Here is a 24,916-nt window from a genome sequence, read left to right as displayed (position 1 = left end):
GCTCCTCAAATATGTTTTTGAGCTGGGCTAGGGCAGAACTAAAGTACATAGGCTGCGTCACGGTCTGGTGACTTTGGTCGTCTAAAATACTGGTATCGATACATGAAATATGCTCAACGTGTCCACGATATCTGCGAGGTCAAGGTAACTGTTCACAAAGACAGTTGGTATCGATACTCATCACGGTATGACGATTACGGCAGGTAAATTGTCAACAGGCAAGCCTCGCGATTCAGCAGCTGTGTAAAGCTGTGTAAAGCTCTGTAAAGCTAGGAAAGACAGACGGAATTTATAGCTGTCCCACATACTGTGTTGACCAGATTATACAGCGCTGAAATCTTTGACAGACAACTTGGGTTTCTATGAGTGGAAATCTTCGTTCAAGTGAGAAAAACTTTTTAAATCTTAACTTATTACATGTAGGTAGATGTTTGTGTTTTATTTATTTGTACTTAAAGACACACTCGCCTGAATATACACTCATACACTGCAAATATTTCATTAAATATTGGATTTATCAATATTTCATTAAATATTGGATTTATCAATATTTCATTAAATATTGGATTTATCAATATTTCATTAAATATTGGATTTATCAATATCTCAAAGATCCTTGTTTGTATGCTTGAGACATCAATAAATGTTTGTATGTTTGTGGCATCGATACATTTCTGTATGTTTGTGGTATCGATGTTTGTATGTTTGTGGTATCGATAAATTTCTGTATGTTTGTGGTATCGATAAATTTCTGTATGTTTGTGGTATCGATAAATGTTTGTATGTTTGTGGTATCGATGTTTGTATGTTTGTGGTATCGATGTTTGTATGTTTGTGGTATCGATGTTTGTATGTTTGAGGTATCGATAAATGTTTGAATGTTTGTGGTATCAATAATTGAAAATAGACCAAAACAAAATCATTTGCCAACAGGTTAGGGTTAGGTTAGCTACACAAATGTTTCCAATATTAGGGTTTCCAAAAACCCTAAACCTAACCCAATGTTTCAGGTAAGAAAGTTGGATGGTGAAGTCAAATGATGGCTTACTTCACACAAACACTAACACAATTTCTGTTTTAATGTGAAGTCAAATGATGGCTTACTTCACAAAAACACTATTTCTGTTTTAAGATTTAGAATATAGTCCTGCAAAACTTGGCCACTTTTAGCAGCGGCCATCTCTAACATACCTAACCTTTTAGCGGCCATCTCTACCACACCTTACCTTTTAGCGGCCATCTCTACCACACCTGACGTTGGCCAGTTTTAGCGGCCATCTCTAACATACCTTACCTTTTAGCGGCCATCTTTACCACACCTTACCTTTTAGCGGCCATCTCTACCACACCTAACCTTTTAGCGGCCATCTTTACCACACCTAACCTTTTAGCGGCCATCTCTACCACACCTTACCTTTTAGCGGCCATCTCTACCACACCTTACCTTTTAGCGGCCATCTCTACCACACCTGACGTTGGCCAGTTTTAGCGGCCATCTTTACCACACCTTACCTTTTAGCGGCCATCTCTACCACACCTAACCTTTTAGCGGCCATCTCTACCACACCTGACGTTGGCCAGTTTTAGCGGCCATCTCTAACACACCTTACCTTTTAGCGGCCATCTTTACCATACCTAACCTTTTAGCGGCCATCTTTACCACACCTTACGTTGGCCACTTTTAGCGGCCATCTCTACCACACCTAACCTTTTAGCGGCCATCTTTACCACACCTTACGTTGGCCACTTTTAGCGGCCATCTCCACCACACCTTACCTTTTAGCGGCCATCTCTACCACACCTAACCTTTTAGCGGCCATCTTTACCACACCTTACGTTGGCCACTTTTAGCGGCCATCTCCACCACACCTTACCTTTTAGCGGCCATCTTTACCACACCTTACGTTGGCCACTTTTAGCGGCCATCTCTACCATACCTAACCTTTTAGCGGCCATCTTTACCACACCTTACCTTTTAGCGGCCATCTCTACCACACCTAACCTTTTAGCGGCCATCTCTACCACACCTAACCTTTTAGCGGCCATCTCTACCACACCTAACCTTTTAGCGGCCATCTCTAACACACCTAACCTTTTAGCGGCCATCTCTACCACACCTTACCTTTTAGCGGCCATCTCTACCATACCTAACCTTTTAGCGGCCATCTCTACCACACCTAACATTTTAGCGGCCATCTTTACCACACCTTACCTTTTAGCGGCCATCTCTAACACACCTAACCTTTTAGCGGCCATCTCTACCACACCTAACATTTTAGCGGCCATCTCTACCACACCTAACCTTTTAGCGGCCATCTCTAACACACCTGACGTTGGCCACTTTTAGTGGCCATCTCTACCACACCTAACCTTTTAGCGGCCATCTCTAACACACCTAACCTTTTAGCGGCCATCTCTAACACACCTAACCTTTTAGCGGCCATCTCTACCACACCTAACCTTTTAGCGGCCATCTCTAACACACCTAACCTTTTAGCGGCCATCTCTACCACACCTAACCTTTTAGCGGCCATCTCTAACACACCTAACCTTTTAGCGGCCATCTCTACCACACCTTACCTTTTAGCGGCCATCTTTACCACACCTAACCTTTTAGCGGCCATCTCTACCACACCTTACCTTTTAGCGGCCATCTCTACCATACCTAACCTTTTAGCGGCCATCTTTACCACACCTTACGTTGGCCACTTTTAGCGGCCATCTCTACCACACCTTACCTTTTAGCGGCCATCTTTACCACACCTTACGTTGGCCACTTTTAGTGGCCATCTCTGTCCGTGCCGCCCGGTGTCCTCGGATCCCTGCAGCCAGGCTTTTGGGCTTTGGGAGTGTGTGGGTGAACAGGAACTGGGAACGAAAGGGGCCGACGTCCCCATGGCAGACATGTTGACCTAATGCTGCGGCCTCCTCGTGGCCACGGACGGGTGCCCTACCCGGGTAGCGAACGGCAGCTAGGGGTTTTAGTCTGTGCATCCGTGTCGGCCAGCGTCCCCTGGCTGATGCTTGGATGCCGGTCCGAAGAGCCTGGTATGTCGGACTCCCAAAACCCCCATATTGGGACCAGGAGATCTGCCCGCATTGGACAGGTGAATCTCCGTTATCGTCCCAAATAGCGAGGTGGTGGAGAGATGCATGACTGCTAGGAATTAAAAAGGGTCTGTTCGCGATCCTAACCAGACGGTTTAACTTAAAGCTGCGGCCCTCACACGGCTTCGGACGAACTCTGCCAGTCGGACCAAATCCTCGGGGGGTGGCTGGGGGGCCGTCCCACAGAGGAAGCGGGATGGCTGGTGGAGTGAACAGCAGCTAGAGGATTTTCGCTCTGGTCGGTGGAACTGTTGTGTGCGTCCAGGTTCCAGCTTTTTCCGAAGAGCCTGACACGTCGGTCTCCCAAGTCCCCCACAGAACAGCGTGGGGGAGGAGAGGTGCAAGACAGTCGGGAACAAAAAGAGTCAGATATCGCTTTTGACTTGAAGCGGCGGCCTGACGAGGTTTCGGAATAATGTCGCTGGTCCGACCAAACCCACGTTAAGTGGATGCGGGACGGCCGGGGGCAGATAACAGCCGCTAGAGGTTTTTCGATCTGATGAGATGCCCCCCACGATCAAGCCGGGTACCAGGCGGTGGGACGACGTCCTGCGTCTGGTGGGAGGGGAAGAAAAGCCTGGTGAGAAAACCGCGGTTTTAGCGACCAATGTGTGGGGAGCCCTGGCCCTTTATCGGGGGCCGGGGCTTACTACATTGAGGCCTGCCTGGCTAATGGAAGTCCCCCTTCTGAGCCGGTTTCCGCATAAGAAGAAGAAGAAGTGGCCATCTCTACCACACCTAACCTTTTAGCGGCCATCTTTACCACACCTTACGTTGGCCACTTTTAGCGGCCATCTCTACCACACCTAACCTTTTAGCGGCCATCTTTACCACACCTTACGTTGGCCACTTTTAGCGGCCATCGCTACCACACCTAACCTTTTAGCGGCCATCTCTACCACACCTAACCTTTTAGCGGCCATCTTTACCACACCTTACGTTGGCCACTTTTAGCGGCCATCTCTACCACACCTAACCTTTTAGCGACCATCTTTACCACACCTTACGTTGGCCACTTTTAGCGGCCATCGCTACCACACCTAACCTTTTAGCGGCCATCTTTACCACACCTTACGTTGGCCACTTTTAGCGGCCATCTCTACCACACCTAACCTTTTAGCGGCCATCTCTACCACACCTAACCTTTTAGCGGCCATCTCTACCACACCTAACCTTTTAGCGGCCATCTTTACCACACCTTACGTTGGCCACTTTTAGCGGCCATCTCTACCACACCTAACCTTTTAGCGGCCATCTTTACCACACCTTACGTTGGCCACTTTTAGCGGCCATCGCTACCACACCTAACCTTTTAGCGGCCATCTCTACCACACCTAACCTTTTAGCGGCCATCTCTACCACACCTAACCTTTTAGCGGCCATCTTTACCACACCTTACGTTGGCCACTTTTAGCGGCCATCGCTACCACACCTAACCTTTTAGCGGCCATCTCTACCACACCTAACCTTTTAGCGGCCATCTTTACCACACCTTACGTTGGCCACTTTTAGCGGCCATCTCTACCACACCTAACCTTTTAGCGGCCATCTTTACCACACCTTACGTTGGCCACTTTTAGCGGCCATCGCTACCACACCTAACCTTTTAGCGGCCATCTCTACCACACCTAACCTTTTAGCGGCCATCTTTACCACACCTTACGTTGGCCACTTTTAGCGGCCATCTCTACCACACCTTACCTTTTAGCGGCCATCTCTACCACACCTAACCTTTTAGCGGCCATCTCTACCACACCTAACCTTTTAGCGGCCATCTTTACCACACCTTACGTTGGCCACTTTTAGCGGCCATCTCTACCACACCTTACCTTTTAGCGGCCATCTCTACCACACCTAACCTTTTAGCGGCCATCTCTACCACACCTAACCTTTTAGCGGCCATCTCTACCACACTTTACCTTTTAGCGGCCATCTCTACCACACCTAACCTTTTAGCGGCCATCTGTAACATACCTAACCTTTTAGCGGCCATCTGTAACATACCTAACCTTTTAGCGGCCATCTCTACCACACCTAACATTTTAGCGGCCATCTTTACCACACCTTACGTTGGCCACTTTTAGTGGCCATCTCTAACACACCTTACCTTTTAGCGGCCATCTCTACCACACCTTACGTTGGCCACTTTTAGTGGCCATCTCTACCACACCTAACCTTTTAGCGGCCATCTCTACCACACCTAACCTTTTAGCGGCCATCTGTAACATACCTAACCTTTTAGCGGCCATCTTTACCACACCTTACCTTTTAGCGGCCATCTCTACCACACCTTACGTTGGCCACTTTTAGCGGCCATCTCTACCACACCTTACGTTGGCCACTTTTAGCGGCCATCTTTACCACACCTTACCTTTTAGCGGCCATCTCTAACATACCTAACCTTTTAGCGGCCATCTTTACCACACCTTACGTTGGCCACTTTTAGCGGCCATCTCTACCACACCTTACCTTTTAGCGGCCATCTCTACCACACCTAACCTTTTAGCGGCCATCTTTACCACACCTTACGTTGGCCACTTTTAGCGGCCATCTCTACCACACCTTACCTTTTAGCGGCCATCTCTACCACACCTAACCTTTTAGCGGCCATCTCTAACATACCTAACCTTTTAGCGGCCATCTCTACCACACCTTACCTTTTAGCGGCCATCTCTAACATACCTAACCTTTTAGCGGCCATCTCTACCACACCTAACCTTTTAGCGGCCATCTCTACCACACCTAACCTTTTAGCGGCCATCTCTACCACACCTAACCTTTTAGCGGCCATCTCTACCACACCTGACCTTTTAGCGGCCATCTCTACCACACCTAACCTTTTAGCGGCCATCTCTACAACACCTTACCTTTTAGCGGCCATCTCTAACATACCTTACCTTTTAGCGGCCATCTTTACCACACCTTACGTTGGCCACTTTTAGCGGCCATCTCTACCACACCTAACCTTTTAGCGGCCATCTTTACCACACCTTACGTTGGCCACTTTTAGTGGCCATCTCTACCACACCTAACCTTTTAGCGGCCATCTCTACCACACCTAACCTTTTAGCGGCCATCTCTACCACACCTAACCTTTTAGCGGCCATCTCTACAACACCTAACCTTTTAGCGGCCATCTCTAACATACCTTACCTTTTAGCGGCCATCTTTACCACACCTTACGTTGGCCACTTTTAGCGGCCATCTCTACCACACCTAACCTTTTAGCGGCCATCTTTACCACACCTTACGTTGGCCACTTTTAGTGGCCATCTCTACCACACCTAACCTTTTAGCGGCCATCTCTACCACACCTAACCTTTTAGCGGCCATCTCTACCACACCTTACCTTTTAGCGGCCATCTTTACCACACCTAACCTTTTAGCGGCCATCTCTACCACACCTTACCTTTTAGCGGCCATCTTTACCACACCTTACCTTTTAGCGGCCATCTCTACCACACCTAACCTTTTAGCGGCCATCTCTAACACACCTTACCTTTTAGCGGCCATCTCTACCACACCTAACCTTTTAGCGGCCATCTTTACCACACCTTACGTTGGCCACTTTTAGCGGCCATCTTTACCACACCTAACCTTTTAGCGTTCATCTCTACCACACTTTACCTTTTAGCGGCCATCTTTACCACACCTTACCTTTTAGCGGCCATCTGTAACATACCTAACCTTTTAGCGGCCATCTCTACCACACCTTACCTTTTAGCGGCCATCTCTACCACACCTAACCTTTTAGCGGCCATCTTTACCACACCTTACGTTGGCCACTTTTAGCGGCCATCGCTACCACACCTAACCTTTTAGCGGCCATCTCTACCACACCTAACCTTTTAGCGGCCATCTTTACCACACCTTACGTTGGCCACTTTTAGCGGCCATCTCTACCACACCTTACCTTTTAGCGGCCATCTCTACCACACCTAACCTTTTAGCGGCCATCTCTACCACACCTAACCTTTTAGCGGCCATCTTTACCACACCTTACGTTGGCCACTTTTAGCGGCCATCTCTACCACACCTTACCTTTTAGCGGCCATCTCTACCACACCTAACCTTTTAGCGGCCATCTCTACCACACCTAACCTTTTAGCGGCCATCTCTACCACACTTTACCTTTTAGCGGCCATCTCTACCACACCTAACCTTTTAGCGGCCATCTGTAACATACCTAACCTTTTAGCGGCCATCTGTAACATACCTAACCTTTTAGCGGCCATCTCTACCACACCTAACATTTTAGCGGCCATCTTTACCACACCTTACGTTGGCCACTTTTAGTGGCCATCTCTAACACACCTTACCTTTTAGCGGCCATCTCTACCACACCTTACGTTGGCCACTTTTAGTGGCCATCTCTACCACACCTAACCTTTTAGCGGCCATCTCTAACACACCTTACCTTTTAGCGGCCATCTCTACCACACCTAACCTTTTAGCGGCCATCTCTACCACACCTAACCTTTTAGCGGTCATCGCTACCACACCTAACCTTTTAGCGGCCATCTCTACCACACCTTACCTTTTAGCGGCCATCTCTACCACACCTAACCTTTTAGCGGCCATCTCTACCACACCTAACATTTTAGCGGCCATCTTTACCACACCTTACGTTGGCCACTTTTAGTGGCCATCTCTACCACACCTAACCTTTTAGCGGCCATCTCTACCACACCTAACCTTTTAGCGGCCATCTGTAACATACCTAACCTTTTAGCGGCCATCTTTACCACACCTTACCTTTTAGCGGCCATCTCTACCACACCTTACGTTGGCCACTTTTAGCGGCCATCTCTACCACACCTTACGTTGGCCACTTTTAGCGGCCATCTTTACCACACCTTACCTTTTAGCGGCCATCTCTAACATACCTAACCTTTTAGCGGCCATCTTTACCACACCTTACGTTGGCCACTTTTAGCGGCCATCTCTACCACACCTTACCTTTTAGCGGCCATCTCTACCACACCTAACCTTTTAGCGGCCATCTTTACCACACCTTACGTTGGCCACTTTTAGCGGCCATCTCTACCACACCTTACCTTTTAGCGGCCATCTCTACCACACCTAACCTTTTAGCGGCCATCTCTAACATACCTAACCTTTTAGCGGCCATCTCTACCACACCTTACCTTTTAGCGGCCATCTCTAACATACCTAACCTTTTAGCGGCCATCTCTACCACACCTAACCTTTTAGCGGCCATCTCTACCACACCTAACCTTTTAGCGGCCATCTCTACCACACCTAACCTTTTAGCGGCCATCTCTACCACACCTGACCTTTTAGCGGCCATCTCTACCACACCTAACCTTTTAGCGGCCATCTCTACAACACCTTACCTTTTAGCGGCCATCTCTAACATACCTTACCTTTTAGCGGCCATCTTTACCACACCTTACGTTGGCCACTTTTAGCGGCCATCTCTACCACACCTAACCTTTTAGCGGCCATCTTTACCACACCTTACGTTGGCCACTTTTAGTGGCCATCTCTACCACACCTAACCTTTTAGCGGCCATCTCTACCACACCTAACCTTTTAGCGGCCATCTCTACCACACCTAACCTTTTAGCGGCCATCTCTACAACACCTAACCTTTTAGCGGCCATCTCTAACATACCTTACCTTTTAGCGGCCATCTTTACCACACCTTACGTTGGCCACTTTTAGCGGCCATCTCTACCACACCTAACCTTTTAGCGGCCATCTTTACCACACCTTACGTTGGCCACTTTTAGTGGCCATCTCTACCACACCTAACCTTTTAGCGGCCATCTCTACCACACCTAACCTTTTAGCGGCCATCTCTACCACACCTTACCTTTTAGCGGCCATCTTTACCACACCTAACCTTTTAGCGGCCATCTCTACCACACCTTACCTTTTAGCGGCCATCTTTACCACACCTTACCTTTTAGCGGCCATCTCTACCACACCTAACCTTTTAGCGGCCATCTCTAACACACCTTACCTTTTAGCGGCCATCTCTACCACACCTAACCTTTTAGCGGCCATCTTTACCACACCTTACGTTGGCCACTTTTAGCGGCCATCTTTACCACACCTAACCTTTTAGCGTTCATCTCTACCACACTTTACCTTTTAGCGGCCATCTTTACCACACCTTACCTTTTAGCGGCCATCTGTAACATACCTAACCTTTTAGCGGCCATCTCTACCACACCTTACCTTTTAGCGGCCATCTCTACCACACCTTACCTTTTAGCGGCCATCTTTACCACACCTTACGTTGGCCACTTTTAGCGGCCATCTTTACCACACCTAACCTTTTAGCGTTCATCTCTACCACACTTTACCTTTTAGCGGCCATCTTTACCACACCTTACGTTGGCCACTTTTAGCGGCCATCTCTACCACACCTTACCTTTTAGCGGCCATCTCTAACATACCTAACCTTTTAGCGGCCATCTTTACCACACCTTACGTTGGCCACTTTTAGCGGCCATCTCTACCACACCTTACCTTTTAGCGGCCATCTCTACCACACCTTACCTTTTAGCGGCCATCTCTACCACACCTTACCTTTTAGCGGCCATCTCTACCACACCTAACATTTTAGCGGCCATCTCTAACACACCTAACCTTTTAGCGGCCATCTCTACCACACCTTACCTTTTAGCGGCCATCTCTAACATACCTTACCTTTTAGCGGCCATCTCTACCACACCTAACCTTTTAGCGGCCATCTTTACCACACCTGACGTTGGCCACTTTTAGCGGCCATCTCTACCACACCTTACCTTTTAGCGGCCATCTCTAACACACCTAACCTTTTAGCGGCCATCTCTACCACACCTTACCTTTTAGCGGCCATCTCTACCACACCTAACCTTTTAGCGGCCATCTCTACCACACCTGACGTTGGCCACTTTTAGCGGCCATCTCTACCACACCTTACCTTTTAGCGGCCATCTCTAACACACCTAACCTTTTAGCGGCCATCTTTACCACACCTTACGTTGGCCACTTTTAGCGGCCATCTCTACCACACCTTACCTTTTAGCGGCCATCTCTAACACACCTAACCTTTTAGCGGCCATCTCTACCACACCTTACGTTGGCCACTTTTAGCGGCCATCTCTACCACACCTAACCTTTTAGCGGCCATCTCTACCACACCTTACCTTTTAGCGGCCATCTCTAACATACCTTACCTTTTAGCGGCCATCTTTACCACAACTAGCCTTTTAGCGGCCATCTTTACCACACCTTACGTTGGCCACTTTTAGCGGCCATCTCTACCACACCTTACCTTTTAGCGGCCATCTCTAACATACCTTACCTTTTAGCGGCCATCTGTAACACACCTTACCTTTTAGCGGCCATCTTTACCACACCTTACGTTGGCCACTTTTAGCGGCCATCTCTACCACACCTAACCTTTTAGCGGCCATCTCTACCACACCTTACCTTTTAGCGGCCATCTGTAACACACCTTACCTTTTAGCGGCCATCTCTAACATACCTTACCTTTTAGCGGCCATCTTTACCACACCTTACCTTTTAGCGGCCATCTGTAACACACCTTACCTTTTAGCGGCCATCTTTACCACACCTTACCTTTTAGCGGCCATCTCTAACATACATTACCTTTTAGCGGCCATCTCTACCACACCTTACGTTGGCCACTTTTAGCGGACATCTCTACCACACCTAACCTTTTAGCGGCCATCTTTACCACACCTTACGTTGGCCACTTTTAGCGGACATCTCTACCACACCTAACCTTTTAGCGGCCATCTCTACCACACCTAACCTTTTAGCGGCCATCTCTACCACACCTAACCTTTTAGCGGCCATCTCTAACATACCTTACCTTTTAGCGGCCATCTTTACCACACCTTACGTTGGCCACTTTTAGCGGACATCTCTACCACACCTAACCTTTTAGCGGCCATCTTTACCACACCTTACGTTGGCCACTTTTAGCGGACATCTCTACCACACCTAACCTTTTAGCGGCCATTGTGGCAAATATGCTCTAGCGAGTCATACCGCACATAAATAAATATAGCCGCAGCTACAGAATGACCTGTTAGTCTAGGGTTTGTCTCGTTGGACAAGAGGTCCCTTAATAGTAATATTGAGTTTATTAATGTTGTATTATTAATATTAACTGATTGCCGATATTTGGCTCAGTGAAAAGGGTTAAAATTAGGATTGAATAATTAAATCAGTTTCCAATCCTTTAACTTTTATTAATTAATACATTAATAATTGACAACGTAATAACGATACAATTTAAAGTAGCCTGGAAGGGGCGACTGGTCTTCAGGGCGGCGTGGTCACACTTCCTCACACACAGACCTCTGTACTAAGTTTTAGCCCCAAGCTGGCCGGCTTCCAATGAAGCCACACAATCCTCTACACACGTTGCCAAACGTACGTTTACTTTCTCCGTAGAGAACAAGTGCCGTAGCACCAAAATAATTATAATATAATAATGGCTAGTGCCTAAGCACCAAAATAAACGTGTACCTCCGAAGAGGGGAGAAGGTAGAGTGACCGGACTGTAGCGTCCCTACCCTACAGGTCACATGACTCAGGCTCCGCCCTCGTGACCGCAGTCTGAGGTCGAGGCCCGGTCAGCCTTACAATACCGCTGGACTCAGGTCCAGGTGTGTACCGTTACCTGTGGGGTAGCAAGAAGGGGGGAGAGGTGGAGACACCATGAGAGATATTTATAATCTATCATAACATCCCCCTCCCCGCGATAATGGTTTGCTTAAAGCACACCTTTAGCGCAACCTAAACACACTTTTCATATTAAATCCTTACATACCATACATTTTGTCATTGTGTAAAATAAAAGGTTACAGTGCGATCACATTATACAACTGTATTACATAAAAATCAAGGAAATCAAAAGCGTTTACACCGCTAAAAGTAATCAATTTTAACTACATGTATAAGTAGGACTATCATAAATGTAATGACACCTATGTCCAAAAGAAATGGTGAGTAGTATAACTATATTTAAAAGAGTTTACTTGGTACATTCAACTGAACAGCTGTGCATAGTAGACCCTACACTGAAAGTGGGTGCTCTATGAAACAAATGCAAAGACATGTAAAATAAGTATACATTCATCATGTTAACTAAACATGTAATTTATCAAACTGAAATAAAACACGATAACAAATGCATTTTATGTAAATATACATTTATATAGAATTGTCTATCTAGCGTCGTATTGTGACCGTTCTGACCACCTACATTTCTGTAAGTCTTATGTTACAGGCATTGGTTCAGAATTGATTGTCAGGCTATTCTTGTTTTTAGTAAGGTGGCCTATAGGCTTTGTTACACTTTTTATAACCGTTATACACAATGTTATTTATCATTGGAGCAATATGTCTTTTCTTTGGAGCATAAGTATTAGCTGTAGCTTTTAGTTTTATTGCACTGGTTTTTATTCTGTCTCTAAATGAGTCCCAGTGTTTATAATTGTTTTGAGATTTATTTTCGTGGTCAGTGTTTGCGCCAACCTTAGTTTTCTTGTGTGTTTGACCAACATTGCATGTCTTGTAATGGTAGGATACTGACTTTGATAAGCCAGGCCACCAAAAATGCTCTAAGATTTGAGCTTTCATTTTGGCCACGCCCACATGAGCTGACCGCTTGTTGCTGTGGGTCAGGTCAAGTACCACCTGCCGCAGCAGTTTAGGTACAGCCAATTGGTCCCACTCGACGCCCTGTCCGTCGGTGTATCGTCTCACCAACAGTCCATCGCTGTTAAAATAAAACTGAGAGGGTCCGTGATGGTCCAGTTTAGTCTGAGCGAATAATTTAGTCTTAGCTAACGTTTCGTCTTTTCTCTGCATTTGTTTGAACTGTTCGACAGTCACGTCAAATTCAGCGATGAATCTTGTAATGTCATTCTTTTTAGTTACTTTCTTAGTTTGTGCCTTTGTGACGAGGGCGGCTGCTACGTCTAGGTTATTACCCATCGTCGCCCCACTCACGTTACCAATTATTAAGTCCACGGGCGGGTCTTTCAGGAGCGCCGCTTTAGTGCACCCGGTAAAATATGGAGATTTGATTCTAATCCATCCCACTTTATAAACCACTTTTGTACCATCAAATAAAGTACAAGTAACGGTGTCGTTATTGTTTTGTCCATTACTCAACGATTCTCTGCAACCAATAATACTACACCCGGTATCTCTTAATACCTTAACCTTTTCCCCATTAACTTCACCATCAACTATATTTCCTCTCTTAGATTCTATGTCCCCCTCGAAACATGCAAGACCTAACTGAGGATCCCTTCTTTGATCAAAATGCTTTCTGTCACCTATTGTATCTTTGTCCGACATTGCCAATAACTGTTCTTCTGCCTGATGGCTAACAAAAAGGTTGCCAAGGCTAACCTGGCCCACCGCTGCGCTACCATAGCCTCCCCTTCCCCTGCTGACAGCAGCTGCGGAGTAGGCGTTATTTCTGACCGGACCCGAGTATGGCTGGCGGTCATTGTAACCCTCGTTCCGTGACCCGGCATTCTCACTCGTGTAACGCTTCAGGTGGAAACAATCGTCCGTGTTGTGTCCCCTTTTAAAACAGAAAGCGCAAGACTTGGGCTGATTGTTAACTTTGTCATCTAGGCCTATGTGTGATATTGGTTTAGTTATATGCTTTTTACGTGCTAGGTTTTTATCTGGATGCGCTATCATGTAATTGTCGGCTTGGGTTAATACCGAGTCCAGATTTAGGTCATTTCTCTCAGTGATGAAATTGACCACGTCCTCGTTGACAGTGTGTAGTAGTTTATCTACCACCATCAAATCACGGAGGGCTTCAAATGACTTGTCGATTTTTGACAAGTCTACCCACCTAGTTAAATAATGTTTTGCTCTGTTGCTATAAGCAACAATAGACTCATTAGCCTCAGGTGATATGGCGTAAAACTTTTGCCTATATCCCTGTGCTGTCAGGTGAAAATGACGACATAGAGCAGTTTTTACCTCCTCGTAGGAAGCTTTTGCTTCCGCTCTATGTCCCATAAAGCACACTGGCAATAGTTCTGCCGGCATTAATTTGCGGAGCTCATTACTCCAGCAGTCTTTCCTCCATCTGTTTTGCCTAGCCTCTTCTTCAAAACGAAGGAGAAAAAAGTCTAGGTGATCGGCCACCCCATCAAACTTTGGTAGTGTTACCTTCGATGATCCGACACCTATTTGCTCCTCCCCCTTCCCCACATACTCGTTGCTACGATTCGCTAACTCTATTCGTTTAATTTCCAGCTCTAACAGCTGAATTTGACGCTCATCTTTTTCCTTGTCCCTAGCCCACTCTGCTTGCTTAAATTCTCGTTCCTTGTCTACCCTAGCCCGTTCCGCGTCCACCTCATCCCTGACCCATTTTAAAAGCTTTGTCCCCGCGTAACCTAACGCCTCCCCCTCCCGCTTTATCTTTAGCTGTGACCGCTGCGTAGCCTGGTAGGATGCCATGGCGTCCGGTCAACTTTAGGTCAAGAGTAGGATACCTTTGTACAGGGGGAATAGTAGGGTGGTCACTGGTCAGGGTACTCAACTAGTGTTAGCTGTATTTTTAAAAAAAAATTAATGTAGAGCACTGACAGTATCTGAACTTGCCTGAACAAGAGACACTTACCGAAACTGCAGTGGTCACTTTGAGTCACAGCCTGGGAAGTTAGCTGGGTGGTATCTAGGGTGGGTAGAGCTAGGTCTAACTTTGCCTTTAACAATCTGAAAACTATAAGTAATTACTAGTAAAGGATGTACAATTGTATTCTAATTGTGGCATAAAAAGTAACAGAATTAGATTAAAATTATATTCTACTTTTTATATATATAACTATATATATATATATATATATATATGATAAAAATGTACCAGTATTTATAGATATTTAAACAAAATCTAGCTTTGATACGAGCCCCCAATGTGGCAAATATGCTCTAGCGAGTCATACCGCACATAAATAAATATAGCCGCAGCTACAGAATGACCTGTTAGTCTAGGGTTTGTCTCGTTGGACAAGAGGTCCCTTAATAGTAATATTGAGTTTATTAATGTTGTATTATTAATATTAACTGATTGCCGATATTTGGCTCAGTGAAAAGGGTTAAAATTAGGATTGAATAATTAAATCAGTTTCCAATCCTTTAACTTTTATTAATTAATACATTAATAATTGACAACGTAATAACGATACAATTTAAAGTAGCCTGGAAGGGGCGACTGGTCTTCAGGGCGGCGTGGTCACACTTCCTCACACACAGACCTCTGTACTAAGTTTTAGCCCCAAGCTGGCCGGCTTCCAATGAAGCCACACAATCCTCTACACACGTTGCCAAACGTACGTTTACTTTCTCCGTAGAGAACAAGTGCCGTAGCACCAAAATAATTATAATATAATAATGGCTAGTGCCTAAGCACCAAAATAAACGTGTACCTCCGAAGAGGGGAGAAGGTAGAGTGACCGGACTGTAGCGTCCCTACCCTACAGGTCACATGACTCAGGCTCCGCCCTCGTGACCGCAGTCTGAGGTCGAGGCCCGGTCAGCCTTACAATACCGCTGGACTCAGGTCCAGGTGTGTACCGTTACCTGTGGGGTAGCAAGAAGGGGGGAGAGGTGGAGACACCATGAGAGATATTTATAATCTATCATAACAGCCATCTCTACCACACCTAACCTTTTAGCGGCCATCTCTACCACACCTAACCTTTTAGCGGCCATCTCTACCACACCTAACCTTTTAGCGGCCATCTCTACCACACCTGACCTTTTAGCGGCCATCTTTACCACACCTTACCTTTTAGCGGCCATCTCTAACATACCTTACCTTTTAGCGGCCATCTGTAACACACCTTACCTTTTAGCGGCCATCTTTACCACACCTTACCTTTTAGCGGCCATCTCTAACATACCTTACCTTTTAGCGGCCATCTGTAACACACCTTACCTTTTAGCGGCCATCTTTACCACACCTTACCTTTTAGCGGTTATCTCTAACATACCTTACCTTTTAGCGGCCATCTCTAACACACCTTACGTTGGCCACTTTTAGCGGACATCTCTACCACACCTTACCTTTTAGCGGCCATCTCTACCACACCTTACCTTTTAGCGGCCATCTCTAACACACCTAACCTTTTAGCGGCCATCTCTACCACACCTAACCTTTTAGCGGCCATCTCTACCACACCTAACCTTTTAGCGGCCATCTCTACCACACCTTACCTTTTAGCGGCCATCTTTACCACACCTTACCTTTTAGCGGCCATCTTTACCACACCTTACGTTGGCCACTTTTAGCGGCCATCTCTAACACACCTAACCTTTTAGCGGCCATCTTTACCACACCTTACCTTTTAGCGGCCATCTGTAACACACCTTACCTTTTAGCGGCCATCTTTACCACACCTAACCTTTTAGCGGCCATCTTTACCACACCTTACGTTGGCCACTTTTAGCGGCCATCTCTACCACACCTAACCTTTTAGCGGCCATCTCTACCACACCTTACCTTTTAGCGGCCATCTCTACCACACCTTACCTTTTAGCGGCCATCTCTACCACACCTTACCTTTTAGCGGCCATCTTTACCACACTTTACCTTTTAGAGGTCATCTCCACCACACCTTACCTTTTAGCGGCCATCTGTATCATACCTTACCTTAGTTCTGTCTATGATCGACCTAAATATTTCTTCTCTAGATTTTATAATAATGGTTGAATGAATGAACTATTGCTCTAGATTGTATAGTATATTAATGGTTTAATGAATGAACTATTTTGTCGTTATAGGGTCAAGGTCATGGAAGACAAGGGGTCAGGCTGGAACCTGTTGGTACTCACTTTGTGTCTGCTAACCTCAGGTAATTTACATACACATATTAGGATCTGTTTACCTCAGGTAATTTACATACACATATTAGGATCTGTTTACCTCAGGTAATTTACATACACATATTAGGATCTGTTTACCTCAGGTAATTTACATACACATATTAGGATCTGTTTACCTCAGGTAATTTACATACACATATTAGGATCTGTTTACCTCAGGTAATTTACATACACATATTAGGATCTGTTTACCTCAGGTAATTTACATACACATATACACATATTAGGATCTGTTAACCTCAGGTAATTTACATACACATATACACATATTAGGATCTGTTTACCTCAGGTAATTTACATACACATATACACATATTAGGATATGTTTACCTCAGGTAATTTACATACACATATTAGGATCTGTTTACCTCAGGTAATTTACATACACATATTAGGATCTGTTTACCTCAGGTAATTTACATACACATATTAGGATCTGTTTACCTCAGGTAATTTACATACACATATTAGGATCTGTTTACCTCAGGTAATTTACATACACATATTAGGATATGTTTACCTCAGGTAATTTACATACATATATTAGGATATTTTTACCTCGGGTAATTTACATACACATATTAGGATATGTTTACCTCAGGTAATTCACGTGAACATGCAAACGCTGGTAAAAAAAATATATTTCACATATAAATTCCACTTCGTTCGGGGAGGCAGTAGACTTTTTATATAGTCTTAGCACATTCACACGGTACGGTTACACGCTGTAGACTAACGGAGATCATTGACATGTTTTTCCCACGTTTTCTTTAACTTGCTTTCGCGTCTTTCCAATCAAATCTTGCGATCGAAATTTCGGGCACTTCCCAGTTAGCTAGCGCGCTGAAATTTTCAGGGAAGCTTTGTTTCCGATGACAATAGAATATTCAATTGTTATTATTACTAAATTGATCCATGGAAACATTTTATTGATCATTTTAGACCGCTATATAATTGTATAAAAACGTGGGGGGGAAAAGGGACATAACCCAGTAATTGTAATTTGATGAAAACAAGGTTCGGTACTCTCCCTCTTTTTGCTTACTGAGTAGTTGTCACGCGGTGTTTGTGTACAAACAACCAGAACGTAACAACTTGTGGCCAGTATGGAGGAGACAATATGGTCGAGTGGTTGGGCACACGATTGCTAACCCACTCGACACGGGTTCAAGGCACGTGTTTTTTACGAGTTGTCTTCGTTTACCCAAAAAAAAAGTGAATGCGAAAAGATAAAATCGATAGCAAGATTTTAAAGCAAACAAACAGACAAAGACTAAAAAGCAGAAAATAATTATCATTAAAAAAGTTTTTAAAAACCCACGTTTTCTGATTGAACTAAAAAGTAGAAAATAAATGCTATACATCACAATAATGCAAGCGATCACTCTACTATAAGCGATGAAAAACGTGGGGCGCCGTGATTTTCTTACAGTTTCTAATACTGTTGACTCTCTACAAGCTCCCTAATAAAAGTCAATAGTGTTATCTAATCAATATTAATATAACTTTTACATCTTATATTAACAATGACCGATAAAAAACTTTTACTTCGGCGCCCCACGTTTTTCATCGCTTATAGTAGAGTGATCGCTTGCATTATTGTGATGTATAGCATTTATTTTCTACTTTTTAGTTCAATCAGAAAACGTGGGTTTTTTAAAACTTTTTTAATGATAATTATTTTTAAATTTAAATTCCTAACATTTTCCTCTAGTGGTTTCCAGACTTTAAAAAGTCTAACATTAAAATTTCTAGACATTTTCCAGACTTTGCAGAACGCTTACCGCATCTTTTGCAACTGAATACTTTTTTGTGTGGTATAAAACGAGAAATAATGTAAACATAGATTGAGGTAGTGATCCCTAGGAGGCTACTACTTACAAATGTTATGATTGTTTGTTATGATTATAAGGCTCTACGAGTGCAGGAAAAAATCCTATTAATTAAATACAAAAATAAATGTTTCATACTTTCCAGTTTCTGTTTAGTATGACAAAAAATATTTAATTAAACCAAGCGCCTAAGATTTAGGGCTTAAATTATACTTAATCATTCCAAATATTTTTTCAACAGTACTTTTAATATTTAAGCCCAGTAAGCAGTGGCGGAACTAGAAAAGATGGGCCACCCCGCAAAATTTTTTTTGGGCCCCCCATATATATATATATATATATATATATATATATATATATATATATATATATATATATATATATATATAATATATATAAAGCTCAATTCTGTATGTAACTTATAATATGTAAAGTGTAAAATGTTTGTCGCGGATACTTCGATAGATTTAAGTGTTAGGTTATTAAATTCCTTATGGTCTAAATTTATGAGTTGAAAAATTAATATTGAAAGTGTTGGGAAATAATTTTCATTTTTCAAACTGAAAGTAATAATTGTCGGCATGTTCATTGATTTGTTTCGTTTTTGTTCTTTCTTTTTTCGTTTTTGTTTTTGTTTTTTTCTTGGGTTTGTATTTGTGTTTGTGGTTGGTTTTGCGTTTGGATTTGGTTTGTTTTCGTTTGCTTTTTCGTTTTGTCTTCTTTGTGTTGGTATTGGTGTTTGTGGTTGTGGTTGGGTTTGTTGTTAGGTTTTTGTTTTCGTTTGCTTTTTTGTTTGTTTTTTCTTTGTGTTTGTATTGGTGTTTGTGGTTGTGTTTGTTGTTAGGTTTTTGTTTTCGTTTGTATTTGTAATTGTGTAAGCGTTATGTTTGCGTTTTGTTGTTTTGGTTGGTTGTGGTTTAGGTGGGCAATGCCGGGTTTAGGATTACTAAACACACAGGTACTGGTCTTTAACAGAAAGGTTTTTCACAGAAGCCACAGCAGGGACTGGCCGGGACGGCTAGTATATATATATATATATATATATATATATATATATATATATATATATATATATATATATATATATATATATATATATATATATAAACACACAATACAAAATCAATTAAATCTAATCATAACGACATGTTATGTGTATGGATGCATTGGTATGTTTTGAAAATCTCTGTTTTCATTTATGTTTGCCTCTTCTAATGATTAAGTCGGTCAAAAGTATATAAATCATGAAGCTTTGTATAAGTAATGGTGTCTCGTGTTATGTTTATTTTTTTTTTGTATTTATATTATTAGTTTTAACTACATTTCATTATTATACTATACCATTCTTTAGTACTTATTTTTTAAAAATAATAATTAAGATAAGTAATCGCTGTTTAATTTGATTATTACAAATCTATTAAGAGGAGCGTATGAGCACCCCTATTTCGCTATTTGTAAAAGGGAAATAATTTATGGAAGTGGTTTGAACGTTTGCCTATCTTTCACACTACAGCTGATGTGTATATTTTTTAAAAAAATTGTTTACGCAACAGCATGTCTTAGCTACTATATAATATCACTACTGTATTATATCTGTTATCTGTTTGTTATTTACAAAACCACTATCAAGGTGCCAGTGATGAAACTAATATATATATATATATATATATATATATATATATATATATATATATATATATATATATATATATATATATATATATATATATATATCACGCTATCATTCGTGTATTTATTTGAGACGTTTGCCTTGTTTTCTAGAACAGTGGTTATTAAATGTAAACAATGTCGGCATTTATTTCTTGGATATTAGTTGTTTGAGCGCTAGTTTGTCTACCACTACCACCGATACGAGCCAGCTTAGTTGTTGAGGCGCTATCTATTCGCTTCTTGTAAGGCTAAGAGTGGGAGGGGAGGTCTGAGAAAGGAACAACAAAGGAACAACAAAGCACCGATGTGCTTTTATCCATCAGTACCAAATTTGGGATGGTCTCAAAAAGCCGTCTTAATATCTAGCGGCCTCTCGCGCAATTGATGTTTTTTCAAAAGAATTTTGCCGACAACAGCGTGTGTTTGATTGTAGGAAAAAGAATATACAAGGGCGTGGGATGGTGTCTATAGAATAAAGATACTCCAACCGCAGCTACAGTATTCTTTTTTTCAAAACAACCATCAGGTCAAAAATGCAAGAAAATTAATTTTAACTTAAAAAAAATGATTATGGGCGGCTGTGGGCCCCTAAACGTCGTGCCCCCCCTCCCCCCCGCATTGGGGGTCTGGCGGCACTGTAGTTCCGCCCCTGCCAGTAAGAGATATAACCGAAAATATCAAGTTCCTATATTAAATTAAGAATTAATAGGATAACAAAGTGCACATTACATATTACTGAAGTAGTAATTGGACAGCGTGTTTTGAGAGATTTACTACGTTTTTGTGACGTACACATGTGTGTGTGTGCAGTGGCGGATTAAGGGGGGGTGCTGAGAGGGCTGCAGCCAGGGGCCCCGATTTTTAGGGGTGCTCAAGTTTCCTTTTTAAATTATAGTAAATTTCACATTAAAGCTAAATTGTTGGTTTTTGTTTTTTGTTTTTTTTTTAAACTATAAAAGCCAATGCTTTAATATTTGAGCACACACTTTAGTTTAAATAGCGGTTGCGTTCTGACACATGACTCTATGATTGACGCCTTTTGAAAAATGCACAGCACTTGAAAGCTATTTAGTCAGATAGCGTCAGATTGTGTAGCGAGGTGGTAACAAACATTAAAATAATACAAATGTTAGGCATAGTGTCTACATTCTGAATTAGGTCTCACTCGCAAGCCCACAGACAAGCAACATTATTGACCAGCCTTAGCAATCAATGAAAAACTGCTTGACCATTTTTGCTTACCCACTACACTACTAAGAAATGTATGAAAGATGCTTTACATTTTTGTCATTAGAAATGAGGTTTTGGATATTACTTTTTTTTTAGGTACAAGATATCTAGATCTATTTTTTAGGTACAGGATATCCACATCTAGTTATTTGGATTAAAACTCCTTAGATTAATTTTTAGTTGCCCATTAGGGCCTGGTGAGCATAGGGAATACTAGGTAGAGTTCACATATGTTGTTCTCATGAAATCAGACATTCTGATCAGTTCTAGATTTATGCCTAACTTCCTTTAGTAGTTTTAAAATTTGAGATTGGTCTAGGTACCCATCTGTGTTCGGTGTTCTTGGATATCAACCTGGGATTAGAGCTCAGGTCTTTTGGGTCAGCAGTCGTGCATTCTACCCCCTATTGTAAACTCGAAACTTTTAATTTTAAAAAAATCAAAATAGGCTACAAACCGTTAGGCCTAATTAGTTAGCTTGTAATTTCGTTGGCGTCAAGATAGATTTATCGTAAGAATATAAGTAATCACCTACTTACTAAACTAAACTTTAGACAATTGTGGAAAAGTGCGGGCGACGTATGGGTGGAGGTAGGGAGGTCTATGTGGACATCACATTCATTGAATCATACTCTGTATTGTTTATAACAAAAACAAAGCTGTATAAAAAATGTAGACCTAAAAACAAATAAGGCAAATACGGTAGTACCCGTGTTATTTTAACCCAACTCAAAATCTATTTAGACCCTATAATAAGGTACCCGACATTTATGCCTAAATTAGGCCTAGACAGAAACAGGTCAGGCATGGCTTTCTTTAAAGGGCGACTGTGGAAATTCAACTTTTTTGTGGGCCTTATAAATAACGACATTATAATATTCTCATGGATATTTATATTTGTTCAAATGTTAGTCTATATTTCCAGCATTCTCATGCCCAATATAAATACATGAATGACTGCTCCATAGCTATCGTGACACGTATATATATCGGCTCAGGAGTTTGACTCCCATTAGCCAGGGAGGTCAACTCCAACTAACTGGCAAAAAGTGGACTGAAGATGTTGGTTTGAAACATTACATGTTGGTCGCTTATTCATCCGTAGGCTCTGACCAGGCTTTACTTCCCCCACCACCAGCCGCGGGACATCGTCCTACCGTCCGGTACCCGGCTAGGTCGATGGTCAGAGGTCTAAAGCTTCTACAGGCCTAAAGTAAACAGTCATATATTTAGTACTGCTGACTTAGCGGGTGGATCTCGCCTCTTTGTGTTTTGTTAGTGTGTGTGCCGTGGTAGTGGATGGGGGACGGGGGGGCAACTAATAATCTTGCTAAAAATGAGTACATATTTGGTACATGTTTGTATCGAATTTATCGCTCACACACACACACACACATATATATATATATATATATATATATATATATATATATATATATATATATATATATATATCATGGGCCCCCAAAAATTTTAAGCCTGGGGCCCCGCCCAAGCTTAATCCGCCCCTGTGTGTGTGTGTGGGGGGGGGGGGGGGGGGCGTCGAAAGTAGACGCGGGAGGGGAAGGGTAAAAAATTCCAAATTTTTGTGGACGTCATAAATTGATTAACCCTTATGGGTTCGCAATAGTTTTTACTCATGAAACTCTTCCTAAATATTAGTAAAGGTATCCAATAGATACTAAATTAACTAAAGGGACCCACGCTTTTCTTTATAGTTGTTAAAATAGTAGTGTATAATTTATTTTCTCCTTTTTAGTGCATTATTACATAAGACCTTGTTATTAAAACGTTTTTTATAAAAAAAATTTACAAGCTTTTATTTAACTTGCTTTCTCTGTCAGTCGTCAGTCTGTCTATCTAGATCGAAACGCTCTAGCAAAATTTCGGACACTTCTAACTGACAGATTTGTTTCAACGTTAGCACGTGGGTCAAGACATGAAGACAATGCAACATCACATTAAATTTCACTTAATTTGTTGCCTAATTAATTTTGTATGAATTAATTAAAATTCTGACCAAATGAGTAGGCATTCTTACCCAACTATTCCGCACAATTAGACACGCTTCATCACGTTCATTAGGTGCGCATGGATTTTAGTCATTTGTAGATCCATATAAACTTTTCAGCGATTTCCGATAGCCGGAAGTGGAACTTATTCTACTTTCAATTTTTTAAAAGCTTATAACTTGAGTACTATTTTAGATAGATAAACGAAATTTCACATATAAGTAAAAGATCTAATTCTTCGCCTTCTTTCAAATTGTGAGTAACTTCAGTTGACCGGAAGTAGTAACTTAGGCTATTTACGATTTCTAAAAAAAACGCATGTGAATTTATAAAGTACTGATAATGTTCCGCACTATTATACACATTTTATTGGGCGTTCACTTGGTGTGCAATTCTTTTTTCTACGAGATTCTATTCTATTTTTAAAAATTTAGGTTATTAAAAATGGATTAAATATTGTCTATATCCCGAGTTGCCATCCCCCGTAGTGTTAAATAAGAAAATTCGAGAAAGTTTAGGGGAGATCACTCCCGGTTTATTAGTGCATTATAACATAAAAGCTTGTTATTAAAACGTTTTTTAATGAATTTTTTTTTAACTTGCTTCCTCTGTCTGTCGACAGTCTGTCTGTCTAGATCGAAACGCCCGAGCTAAATTTCTGGCACTTCTAACTGATAGATTCGGTACAAAGGCAAGTGGGTCAAGACATGAAGACAATGCAATTTGACATTAAATTTGACTTAATTTGATGCCTAATTAATTTTTAATGAATTCGTTAAAATTTTATCCAAATTATTAGGCGGTCTTATCCAACTATTCTGCACTATTATAAACACGTTATCACATTCATTAGGTTGCGATGGTTTTTAGTCATGCAACACTATTGTAAATTATAAAAAAATTAAAGTACGGAACAAAAAAGTATTTAAAAAAAAGTTTTATTAACAAGCTTTTATGTAATAATGCACTAAAAAAAGTGCAAAATTAACTACACATTATACTATTTAGATAGCTATAAAGAAAAGCGTGGGTCACTTCCTAAATATTAGTAAAAGTATCCAATAGATACTAAAGTGACCCATGTTTTTCTTTATAGTTAGATAACAAACATACTTTGTAGTTCTTCTTCTTCTTCGTTCCTAATTG

The 24,916-nt window shown here is 42.2% G+C and overlaps 1 protein-coding gene across 4 annotated transcripts in view; it reads left to right on the top strand.

Annotated features, from left to right (window-relative positions):
- Positions 1-251: 251 nt before the first annotated feature.
- The window catches only part of LOC131938024 (uncharacterized), a 141,145-nt gene continuing 116,480 nt past the window's right edge, over positions 252-24,916 (top strand). For 3 of the 4 annotated variants that reach the window (XM_059295839.1, XM_059295838.1, XM_059295842.1), the window contains exons 1-2: positions 262-419; positions 16,924-16,994. In XM_059295839.1, coding sequence (XP_059151822.1) covers positions 418-419; positions 16,924-16,994 — 73 coding nt within the window. In that variant the 5' untranslated portion in view covers positions 262-417. Of the gene's footprint in view, positions 420-16,923; positions 16,995-24,916 lie in introns of all 4 variants that reach the window. The other variant, XM_059295841.1, reaches the window with a different exon arrangement.

This window comes from Physella acuta, unplaced genomic scaffold, assembly GCF_028476545.2.
Source record: "Physella acuta isolate Inbredline_101_S28 unplaced genomic scaffold, ASM2847654v3 ptg000228l, whole genome shotgun sequence".
Taxonomy (NCBI): domain Eukaryota; kingdom Metazoa; phylum Mollusca; class Gastropoda; family Physidae; genus Physella; species Physella acuta.
Note: the sequence above shows the minus strand (reverse complement) of the source record. Positions and strands in the feature narration are given on the sequence as shown.